We start from the raw sequence: 12,608 nt of genomic DNA, 5'->3' as shown, positions 1-12,608 counted from the left end.
CAGATACTGAGACTTACACCCAGTGTACAGGACAGAAGAAATGGTACAGTGCCGTGTGTATATACAGAATAATACAAATACAAAGAATTACACCCAGTATACAGGACAGAAGAACTGGTACTGTGAAGTGTATAAACAGAATATGGCTGGGGTCACACTTGCGAGTGTGATGCGAGAAACTCGCGCAAGTCTCTCGCATCAATACCCGGCACTGCCGCCAGGACTCGGGACCAGAGTGTGCAGCTGCACAGAAATACATGCAGCCGCACACTCCGGTCCAGAGTGCCGGCCGGGTATTGATGCGAGAGACTCGCGTGAGTTTCGCACATCACACTCGCAAGTGTTACCCTGGTCTAATACAGATACTAAGAATTAAAGCCACAGATAAACAAAGTTGAGGCGATCCAGGGCTGGCCACAACCCCTCTTAAAAAAGCAGGTGAGAGTGTTCCTGGGCATTGTGGGCTATTACCACTGGTTTATTACAAACTTTGCCATGGTAGCGGCCTCTCTGACAGACCTCCTTTTAGGGGCAAAGTCGGCTATGGCAAAGTGGTCTCCAGAAGCTGAGACGGCTTCCAGGAGCTGAAGCTTTGCCTGTGCAAACAGCTGATGATGGTAGCACCCGATTTCTCCATGGAGTTTGTGGTCCAGATGGAGGCGTCAGATGTCGGGCTGGGAGCTGTCTTGTCCCAAGAGGTGAACAGGGAAGAGCACCCCATAATGTATCTCAGCTGAAAGTTGTCATCCTACAAAAAAATTACTTCACAGTGGGGAAGGAATGATTAGCCATCAAACGGGCATGGGCTGGAAGTTAAGACTGGTGTCAAACCATGCCCCACTGAAGTGGATGAGGGAGAAAAAAAGGGAACAGTGCTCGAGGGACCAGATGGTTCCTAACACTTCAAGATTTTAATTTCCATGTGGATCATAGATCAGGGAAACTGCATGGCAATGCTGATGCTCTGTCGAGGAACCACTGTTTGTTGGTAGAAGGTGCCAAGCCCCCTGGCTTTGGGCAGAGGGGGGATATGTGAGATGGCAGCTGGACACGTTCTTGAGGGGAGACATGTGTCATCACGGCTATTAGCTGCGGTGATGTGAGCTCGGAAGTATGCTCTAGCACGTATAGTGCTGAGAGTTGTTTGGGCCGCTCCATGGCCAGGTTTTACGAGCAGTCAAAAGGGAAGGGTGGGAATGCCGCTCACATATCCCCACCCCAGGGGCATGGTTTGGCTAATAAAATGGAGGTCAATTGCCTCATTCAGTGTCTGTGGATACCTCCGTGTGTTGCTGAAAACACTGGCCTGAGCGGGCGTACCCGCAGTGCTATATGGACTGTTTATTTTCACGTTGTGCCGGAAAAGGATTTTCATTTGTTTTTCGATCCAGAGCAGTTTATGCTGTTTAATAAACTTTCTTGGACATTCCAGTAATACCGCTTCCTATGCCTGCCTCAACTGCAGCCGAGTGAGTACAAATCCCTACAGTATATACGGAATAATAAAGATATTGAGAATTACACCCAGTATACAGTACAGAAATGGTACTGTGTATGCACAGAATAATAGAGGTACAGTGAATTACACTCAATATACAAGACAGGAGAAATGGTAGTGTGCAGTTTGTGTATACAAAACAATACAGATACTGAGAATTACACCCAGTATACAGGACAGGTGATGTGGAACTGTGCAGTGTATAGACACGGTACCCCTCGGTTAATGACAGAAAAACCCACAATGGTCACAGAAATAACTTGACTCTGACAGAAGTAATAATAAATCAATAATCTATGAAAATGAACAAATGAAATTCAGGCATTGTTTTTCAACCATGCTTCCACAGAATTAAAAATAAATAAATAAACTCATGAAATAGGCCTGGACAGAAATGATGGCACCCTGAAAATAATGTGACAAGAAGGACATGTTAAATCAAGGTGTGTCCACTAATTAGCATCACAGGTGTCTACAGTCTTGGAATCAGTGAGTGGGCCTGTATAGAGGGCTACAGATACTCACTGTGCTGTTTGGTGTCATGATCTATCTCCAAGCAGCTTGATGTTCCTGTGACTACAGTTGCACATATTATTCAGAAATTTAAGCTCCATGGGACTGTAGCCAACCTCCCTGGACGTGGCCACAGGAGGAAAATTGATGACAAATCAAAGAGATGGATAATACGAATGGTAACAAAAGAGCCCAGAACAACTTCTAAACAGATTAAAGTTAAGGGTACCATCATTTCTGTCCAAGCCTATTTCATGAGTTTTATTTTTTTTTTTAATTCTGTGGAAGCATGGTGGAAAAGCAATGTATGGCTTTCATTTGTTCGTTTTCATAGATTTTTGATTTATTACTATTTTTGCCAGATTTAAGTTATTTCTGTGATCATTGTGGGTTTTTCTGTCATAAAATGAGGGGTACCAACAATATTGACCACGTGTGTATATAGAGTAATACATGTACTGAAATTTACACACAGTATGCAGGACAGGAGAATTAGTACTGTGCAGTGTATATATAGAGTCATAAAGTTCTTGAGAATTACTCCGAGTATATATGGCAGGAGAAGTGGTACTATGCAGTGTGTATATAAAGAATAATACAAATATAGAGAATTAGGCCACGTTCACTATTTGGTCAGTATTTTACATCAGTATTTGTAAGCCAAAATCAGGGGTGGAACAATCAGAGGAAAAGTATAATAGAATCACTTGCACCACTTCTGCATTTTTCACACACTAAACTAGTAGCAAAGCCACAAAAGAGGACTGAAAATCCTCCAAAAATTCAAAAATACAGCAGAAAAAGGTGCAGCACCGCTTACCTGCCCAGGTCTCTGAACAAATGCACTACAGGATGAATCTAGCCTGTATAGCAAAAGATGTTGGCAACACAGGTGCAAAATACTAAATAGACAGCCACTCACAGCCTACCAATTAATGGAGTGGGTGACTGCAAAGTATACAGTAGGTTTGCACAATAGAGGCCTGTATATCGACCAATATCTCACATATTTATATGTATTTTGTGCACTTTATTTTTTTGGGGCAGCCAAGCCCAGCACATTTGGTCTTGTATACAGGGGTGTTCACATGGTAGGTTATTTTGTCATCTATGAAGGTCCTCCAATGTATTGTCCTATGATTGGGTGAAAAGAAAAACAAGAGAAAAGGGTACATGCAAAAGGAAAAAAAGCTGCATATCCATATTACTCTCATTGAGAACAGTTAAGCAAGTTGAAGATTAAATGATGTCTAAAACGGCCTAAAGTTTAAAGATTACACATTTGCTTTCTATTGCAGGCAAAAAAATATATTTTAATTTTTTACATTTTAAAAATTACAAAAAGCAAAATGGGCTGATGCAAAAGTTTGGGCACCCTTGGAGGTTTGGGTGCTCAGATAACTTTGACCAATATTTCAGACCTTAATTAGCCTGATAGGGTTATCGCTAGTTCAGTATCATCATTAGGAAAGGCCAAATGATGCAAATTTCCCAGCTTTATAAAAACTAAGCCTTCTCTAACCTTACGCCAAAAAACAACAGTCACGGGTTCATCTAAGCACTGCAGTACTTTGCTCTGCCCTCAACAGGGCAGATCAGTACACCTGCACAGGAGCCACGACACGTAGCAACGAGGATGACGACATCGCATGAAGATGGGAGGCACCGAACCTGCGACGCCCATTGGACCAGACCGCCCCCCGGGTGAGTATAATAAAACTTGTTTTTCTTATCTTTCAGGATAGATCAGGGGCTTATCTACAGCATTCTAGAATGCTGTAGCTATGCCCCGAAAGGCAGTGGCCACAGCTTATTGTGGAAAAACGATGTGACAGGTTCCCTTTAAGTAAATAAGAGTTTGTTATACTTCTTGTCAGCGCATTGATAATTTGAGATCTGGATTTCTGCATCTTTTCACAAGCCCTTATTTACTGTACATGGTGGGGTATGCCCATTTCAACATACTATAGCATGCAATGTGGTTTTTAATCTTTAGCTTGTTGGTTCCATATCCTGACCCGGGCCAACCAGTAATGTGATTCCCAGTGCCTGATGCTTCAGTCCTTCAAGTCCAGGCACCAGTTTATATATATCCATCATCATAAAGCATCACTATAGAACCTAAAAAACTGATCACAACAGTACAACATATTTTGTTTTATTGATAGTTTTATTTCTCAGTAATGTGCAAAATAACATGTTAGTGTTAATCATGAAACAAAGTTAAAGGATATGGACACTTTCAGAGGCATTTTTTTTTACTTAAGTGCACGTATTGTTGGCATAAAATCATTTTTGTAATTAGGTTTTATCAAAAATGCTGTACTTTTTTGTCTTCTATATCCTTTATGTTGCACGTCTATTGTTGGCTGCAGAATGAAACTGAGAATCTGTCAGTTGTTTTGATGAGTTTTATAAATTTTAGCTTCCTTCCTCTGGGCACCTCTCAGTTGATATATATGAATCACAAAGCTCTACTCACTTTTAAGTGGTTATGGAGTTGAGAGAATATCTTCGGTTCACTGTTTATTCGGCAACCTATAGCACTTGCCAAATAAGCTACAGCGGGAATCTGACTTCCTGGATCGCGCCGTCTGAACAGCTGATCACTGCCGCTACTGCATGTGTCGCAGCTGTATCACTGTCGCAGCACATGTATGGAGAACCCAACACACAGGCTCTCCATGCCTGTGCTGTGACAGTGATACAGCCGCAACACATGCAGCAGCGGCGGCGATCAGCTTTTAAGCCGGCTCGATCCAGGAAGCCGGGTTCCCGCTGTAGCTTATTCGACAAGTGCTATAGCTTGCCAAATAAGCGGGGAACCAAAGAGATTCGCTCAACTCTAGATATAAATCAACTGTGAAAACCTCAAAAAAGAAGATAAACTTATAATTACTCTGTTTACAACAATAGGAATTGCAAAACAGAGATGTTAGCAGATCAATGGTACAAAACTTTTTATGAACTCCGATTGCAAAACAAAATATTTTCAGACAAAAATTCATGCATTTAAGTAAAACAAAATTGTGTCTAATGGTGTCCATATTGTATAAGAATGGATTAACCCCATCTCTGCCAAAAAAAAATCTGTTAATGTTAAGCAGACATTCAAGAGTACAAGGGGATTAACACAAAGATAAAGGAAAAAAAATCAGAACAAAATATTAAATTATCACTTCAGTTCAGAAAGTTAGCACATTATATCTCTCTTAATCAAATACATTAAAAAGGTAGCTTTTCAAAATAAAAGCCGTGCTCTTCAATAAATAGATTTGTATTTCATCTTGCTTAGAGAACACACAGCCCCATTAACTCTTCTGAAGCCAGGTACAAAGTCTACGCTCGGAGTTTCAATGTGGTCCTGTTCCCACTATGACAAAATATTGCATCAGTATGTCCTTCTAAAGTAATAAGGCAAAACTCACAAGCTGTAATAAACATTTACTATTTTGCCATTTGGTGCGAAGGGATTTAGATTGAAACCCAGGCTTGGTTAGGTTTTGTTCCTCCTGGCATCATAACAGTTGAATGAGCACATTAATATTACACTCAAGAAAGTACCAAAGAGATGTAGGTAGTCAGAGGCAGGAGCTAGAGCTACTCACAATGAATTCTAACACCGTGACAGATTTACATGAGAGAAGAACTCTGCACTGAATACACATGGCTGCATTTTCAAACAACATTCAGAACTGACTTCTATGCCATTAGAATACCCATTGAATGATCTAGCAAGTAAAGGTCCAAGAGTACAACTGTCCATAGGGAATAGGGTGACAGACCATGGAGTTGATCTACTTTGTCCTAAACGTCTTTACAATACAGGAAGCTACGCTTCCCTGTCACCTGGCACTTCACAGTGACAACAACAGAGCCATCATGATGTCATTATGAGTTTCAAGAGTGATATCTCTATAGCTTGAAAGATGGTCAGTCTAGAGGTGGCTAATCCCTATGATGAGCACAAATCTCAACTATCAAACTATCAACACTACCTTGGAGAGGCCCTCTAATAACAAATGCATGTTGTCTGGTGGCACAGTTTCACAGTTTGATCTATGTCAGTAAGAAATGATCAAGACCAAATGAAGCTTAAAATCTGCCATCCAAACTAAACGTTTTGCAACCTCTTTTGTCTTTCTAGGATCAGCAATGCACCAACAAAGACTTCTAATTTTCCAACTTCTATTTGAAAGTTTCAACATGAGTACACCATTCATGAAGTGAGGGGAGAACTTTCCTATTAATTCCTTACCCTGACAGCAGGTCTAATTTAAGAAGCAAATTGTCTCTTCAAAGAGGAAGAGGACTTGGACTCTAGTGCTACCTACTAAAAGAGGCAATCCTAATAGTGAATATTAACCCTTTAACAAGTCTTGCCATATGACTTGGGTTAAAAGCTAAACCAGACAATCAATTTGCATACACGTGTTTCAGGGAGTTTGCTCCTCATCAGGGCAAAGCAAATAGTCTGATTTGGCAGGATGAGAGGCCTTTGCCAAGCACTAAGGGATAAAGTCTATTGTTGAGGAGAGTGACATGTTAAGCATGTCACTCTCTACAATTAGAGACATTACCCTTAATTTCAGAGTTACATAGGCACTATTTATCTTACGAATACCCAGGTGTTACCCAAATAAATATATTTCCCGCTTATAAAAACACTAAGGGTATGTGCACACACTGCGGTTTTGCTGCGGTTCTGCTGCGGTTTTGGCCCTGCAGAACTGCAGCAGTTCCGCAGACATGGTACTTTACCATGTTAGCCTATGGGTTTTCAAAACCGCAGTGCTCACGCTGCGGTTTTTTACCTGCGGAAAAGCTGCGTTTTTTTTTTCCGCAGCATATCAATTGTTTCTGCGGATTCTGCTGCGGTTTCACACCTTTAACAAAGTAGAGGTGTGAAACCGCAGGGCAAAACCGCAGGCCAAACCGCAGCAAAACCGCAGGTCACTTTACCTGCGGTTTTACCTGCGTTTCTGCGGGAAAAAAAACGCAGCAGAATCTGCAGCGTGTGCACTCACCCTAAAAGTAATTGATTTATAAACAATAACACAGTAAACAAAAATTTTTCTAAGGATGGCAATGGGTCTGGTATTCTGCCTGAAATAGATAAAGATAGAACTTTTTAGCATATGATTAGCTATACAGATTCTTGTCATGTCACTGCATTTTTACAGTTTTGCTCGTGGTGATTGAAAAATCTTTTTTTTCCTGCATACTACAAATTACAACCTGTTTTCACATTCCATAATAGCTCATTGTGTTATTACCATCATACAGAAGAATATTTAGAATTGAGAGTCCTCAGTGGTTGATACCTTTTAATGGCTAACTGAAAAGATGGTAACAAATTGCAAGCTTTTGAGACTACGTAGGTCTCTTCATCAGGCTAGACTAATACAAAATCTGAAGAATCACATATTTAAACACAAGACAGCACATAAATAACTCAATAGATAAGACAAGTGATGTGAAGCGGAATAGTCATTGTGGGAGAGAAATAAGCATAAATATTGGAGCAGTTCATACATAAGGAGTGTGAAGGTCTTATTGCCCTCTGATTGCCGGTCTGGTTCTGTATTGTGATGACCCCAGAAGGTCTGAGGGGCAAATTCCTTAAATTCCTTGCTCCAGGAGGACAACGACCTGAAGCATACATCGAGATTAGAGAAGAAATGGTTCAACAGGAGTGCTTGATTGGGTTGAGGTCTGGGACTGTGAGGACCAATCAAACACTTGTGGGTAGAGTTGAAGAAAAAGCTGTATACATACACAAGTAAGTCGACCAGTATGCACTAACTTTTGGAACGTGTAGAAGAGACCTGGGATCAGATTTTGGTTGAAACATGATTTAATCTGATCGACAGTATGCCCAGAAGGATTCAGGCAGTGTTGAGAGCCAAAGATGGATTTACAAAATACTAACAAAGTAAAAACTTAAATTTAGAATTTTAGAAGTAAAACTGTTACAAAGCAGTGACATGACAAGAATCTGCATAACTAATCATATGCTAGTTGCAAGTCAAATTTAAGTATGATATAGCCAAGATGATTGTCTATAAAATGATTAGATTCTCAAGCAGTAGTGGATGCTGAGATATGGGGCCTGAAAGTCAAAATTCCAAAATATTGTTACCCGTTTGCTCGTCAGTGTATAGGACGTAGGAAAAATCACTCTTTCTTCACACATTTATTAAGCCATTGCCATTTAAATTCCTTTGAATAAGGTGTTTGTTATGGAAACCTCCTTTAAAAAAATAGACTAAAACACCTCATAAACATTGAAGTATTGGCAACATGAAGCAACTACAGTTGTGCTCAAAAGTTTACCTACCCCGGTAGAATTTTTGCTTTCTTGGCCTTTTTCAGAGAATATGAATGATAACACTAAACCTTTTTCTCCACTCATGGTTAGTGGTTGGGTGAAGCAATTTATTGTCAAACTACTGTGTTTTCTCTTTTTACATCATAATGACAACCCAAAACATCCAAATGAGCCTGATTAAAAGTTTACATACTCTGGTGATTTTGGCCTGATATCATGCACAGAAGTTGACACAAATGGGTTTGAATGGCTACTAAAGGTAACATCCTCACCTGAGACCAGTTTGCTTGTAATCAGTGTGTGTGCATAAAAGCTGTGTGAGTTTCTGGGATCCAGACAGACTCTTGCATCTTTCATCCAGGCACTGACGTTTCTGGATTGTGAGTCATGGGAAAAGCAAAAGAATTGTCAACGAATCTACAGTAAAAGGTAGTTGAATTGTGTAAAACAGGAAAGGGATGCAGAAAGATATCGAATGAATTAATAATGCCAGTCAGCAGCGTTCAAACTGCGACTAGCAAGTGGAAAATCAGGGTCTCTGTAAAAACAAAACCACTGTCAGGTAGACCAACAAAAATTTCATCCACATCTGCCAGGAAAAATGTTTGGGATGCAGAGAAAGACCCAGAAATAACATCTTTCTGAAAACTAGTGGTGTGGCTGTTTCAAGATGCACAATAAGGAGACACTTGAAGAAAAGTGTGGTGCATGGTCGAGTCGCCAGAAGAAAGCCATTACTGGGCAAAGGCCACAAAGTATCTTGCCTACAATACGCAAAAAAGCACAGAGACAAGCCTCAAAACTTCTGGAACAAGGAAATTTGGAGTGATGAGACCAAAATTGAACTTGGCCACAACCATAAACGTTACATAATGAAAGGAACACCATTCCTACTGTAAAGCACGGAGGTGGATCGCTGATGTTTTGGGGTTGTGTGAGCTACAAAGACACAGGAAACTTGGACAAAGTTGAAGGAAATGAATACAGCACGTTATCAGCAAATTTGCAATCATCAGCCCAGAAGCTGCACATGGGACGCACTTGGACGTTCCAATATGACAACAATCCAAAACACAAGGCCAAGTTGACCAGTCATTTGCTACATCAGAACAAAGAGAAGGTTGTGGAGTGGCCATCTCAGTCTCCTGACCTCAATATCATTGAGCCACTCTGGGGAGATCTCAAGGGCACAGTTCATGCTAGACAGCCCAGGAATTTACAGGAACTGGAGGCTTTATGCCAAGAAGAGTGGGCAGCTTTACCATCTGAGAAAATAAAGAACCTCATCCACAATTACCACAAAAGACCTCAAGCTGTCATTGATGTTAGAGGGGGCAATATACGGTATTAAGAAATGGGGTATGTAAACTTAACTTTTAATCAGGGTCATTTGGATGTTTTGGGTTGTCATTATGATTTAAAAAGGGAAAACACAGTAGTCTGACAATAAATGGCTTCACCCAGCCACTAACCATGAGTGGAGAAAGAGTTTTGGTGTTATCATTCTATCATTCATATTCTATGAAAAAAAGGCCAAGAAAGCAAAAATACACCGAGGTAGGTAAACTTTTGAGTACAACTGTAGCTAATGCATATGGGGACCTCTGACTCTTCCCTGGCAGAAGATTTGGAAAAGATAAGGGTTGGGTAATTTCAACTCAGATGCCAGGCCCTTTTCTTTTCCATGAGATAAGCTGACTCAAAAGCTGTCTTTCCCGTCTATCCTAGAAAGCACATGAATGCGCGGCCGAACGCATTGACTCCAATGATCTGTGTAAAACACTTCAGTTCTTCTATGGTGATTTTGCAGAAAAAAACAAACACTATTCAAACTCCATCTATTTGCTTGGGGTCTCCTCAGCAATGTGGTATCCAATTTTTCGGGAAACCCTTCTAATAAAATGGGACTGCACAACATGAACATCCCAGAATAACCGTCACACTGAGATACCCTCCTGTGGTTCATTGGACTAGGCTCAGTAGCTCTCTATACAAGTCATTTGCATTATTGCACTCATCTAGGCTTGTAAAATGCTGTTTCATATGGGCTAGCTATGTATCTAAGCAACTAACAAATACACTTTGTTAAATTGAGGAACATCACATGATCCAGGTAACCTAGAACTTAGTTTATCTCAAGTAGAGATCTTCATACTAGTTATTAAACATGTAAAATGTTAAATTATTACTTAAGGTGAAAATATGTAATAAACTTAGAGTCAAAAGCTGAATATAGTCTTTTTCTCATAAAATAACCAGTGTTAAAAGCATGATGGGTGCTTGGTTTCTTTCCCCAGAAATCTTCATAAAGCATTCAGTTATGTTGGGTTCACATGATCAGTCTCTGGATTTTACAAACTCTAACAGCATAAATTACTAACTAATCTCTGTTATTCCAAACCCACACATCATGAGGAACAGAGAGAATACCTTTTCCGTCACTATGTATATATATATATATATATATATATATATATATAGTGTTCTTGGTAATCAGTTCTTCACTGGGAGCCCTCGGAGCATCATAATAGGGACCATCTTTTCTGCTGAAATGACCCTGCTTGGTACTGTAAATATAATGGATACTAAATGGCACAACTGGAAATTTTCAATTCAAGCCTTTGTGGTCAGTGTTAAAAAATCCTCTTCACACATTCATTCACTATTACAAAAAAATTGTAGGCATAATTGTGAAGGTGAGGTTGAAACAGTAACCACAAGAAATGCTACTATCTCGGTTTGGAATGTTTCTAAACTGGTGGATATCTGACTATCCTTTCACACCTGACTCCAGATCTGGTAGGCCAAATGCCAAAGAATATTTGCTTTCTCACAAGCGGCCATTTTCTTCTCCGGTATCTTTCTCTTCAATTGCTTCTAGGCCTCGTTTGGATTTTGAATCAGTTGCCGTGCTTGAAGCTTTGCTTAGTCCACTGGAAAGACAAGCCTGCTGGATTTGTCTCATGTTCTCCATTGCTTCATTTTTGGCATTCTTCAGTAAATCTCCCTGTCCCTAAAGATAAACAAGAAAAAGTTTACCTATGAAGCCACAAATTCTATGTTATACCTGGTCATGCAAAAGAGCATTTTCATTCACTAAAATGTTACTAGTAAACAAATCTACATATGTGGATTTGTCTGGACTTAAGGGGGTTTTACACATAGCGATATCGCTATAACGTCACCGATATCGCTATGTGTGATACTTACCTCCGACCGGCTCCCCCGCTGTCCATCGCTGATCGCGCGAGAATGTCCGGCTCCATTTCTCGTCGGGCGCTTCCTGCTGGGCATCCTGCTGTGACGACGAGCGACGCGTGGAGGCGGGCGGCAGGACATCAGGATCGCTGTGTGTGAAAGGTGAGTATCGTGCGCTGCATCGCTGCTGCATCGCTGTGAGGTCTGCCTGTGTGACAGCTCACTAGCGATCATTTAACGATGCACCAGCGATCCTGACCGGGTCGGATCGCTAGTGCATCGCTAAATGTAAAAGGGCCTTAAGACATCGGATCTCAGATATCAAGATGTCATTTTATTCACCTTCCTATGACCTACATGCCCATATAGATGGCTTAGAAGGGGCGACCTACTGACAGATTCCCTTTAAAGCAGTGAATAAAGAACATACATAATTATTTATGCATACATTAATTCATAACATGAGATCAAAAGGGAGTGTCCTTTGATATAGAGTCACAAGCAATGATATACATCAAATAAAAGGTTGCCCATATATACCCTGCATGGGGAAACAGGTAAACAGAAGTAATGACTTTAATTGAATTATTTTAACAATGTATACATTTTTTTGAAAAAAATATTTAAAAGAAAAAATATATTTCCTAAAACAACTAGTGACTCTTATGTGAGGGATTGCACACAAGATAACCTCTGCATATAGTACCAATAGCATTATGCATCCATTTGTTCAACACACTATACCATATCATGATTTACCTCCATATAGAGGGGGTATAATTCCCCTGAAATTATATATCTACTTATTATAGACATGCAAACATGTTATTTTTTCATGTAATAATCACATTTTCCATGTTCTGTATAACTGACACTGTCAATTGCGTATGTCTCAAAAGTTCTTTATCATGAAAATTCTTGGCTAACAACCTACTAGTCTAGCTGTTTTCCGTGTTCTGTAATTTACGCAGTGCCGATGTTGCTGTAGGTTATTTCATAACAACAGTATCTCTTTTAAGATTTTGTTTACCTTTTCCTTTGTCCCTCCTTTTCTCCCTTCCTCTCTCC

At 40.2% G+C, this 12,608-nt stretch overlaps 1 protein-coding gene across 1 annotated transcript in view; it reads right to left on the bottom strand.

Moving 5' to 3' along the window:
- Positions 1–4,162: 4,162 nt before the first annotated feature.
- Positions 4,163–12,608, bottom strand: part of PLCL1 (phospholipase C like 1 (inactive)) — a 458,706-nt gene continuing 450,260 nt past the window's right edge. Inside the window, exon 6 of the mRNA XM_073551554.1 lies at positions 4,163–11,355. Coding sequence (XP_073407655.1) covers positions 11,173–11,355 — 183 coding nt within the window. The 3' untranslated portion in view covers positions 4,163–11,172. The remainder of the gene's footprint in view (positions 11,356–12,608) is intronic.

Source organism: Dendrobates tinctorius, unplaced genomic scaffold, assembly GCF_039654945.1.
Source record: "Dendrobates tinctorius isolate UK_male_01 unplaced genomic scaffold, ASM3965494v1 ptg000177l, whole genome shotgun sequence".
NCBI classification, from domain to species: Eukaryota; Metazoa; Chordata; class Amphibia; order Anura; family Dendrobatidae; genus Dendrobates; species Dendrobates tinctorius.
Note: the sequence above shows the minus strand (reverse complement) of the source record. Positions and strands in the feature narration are given on the sequence as shown.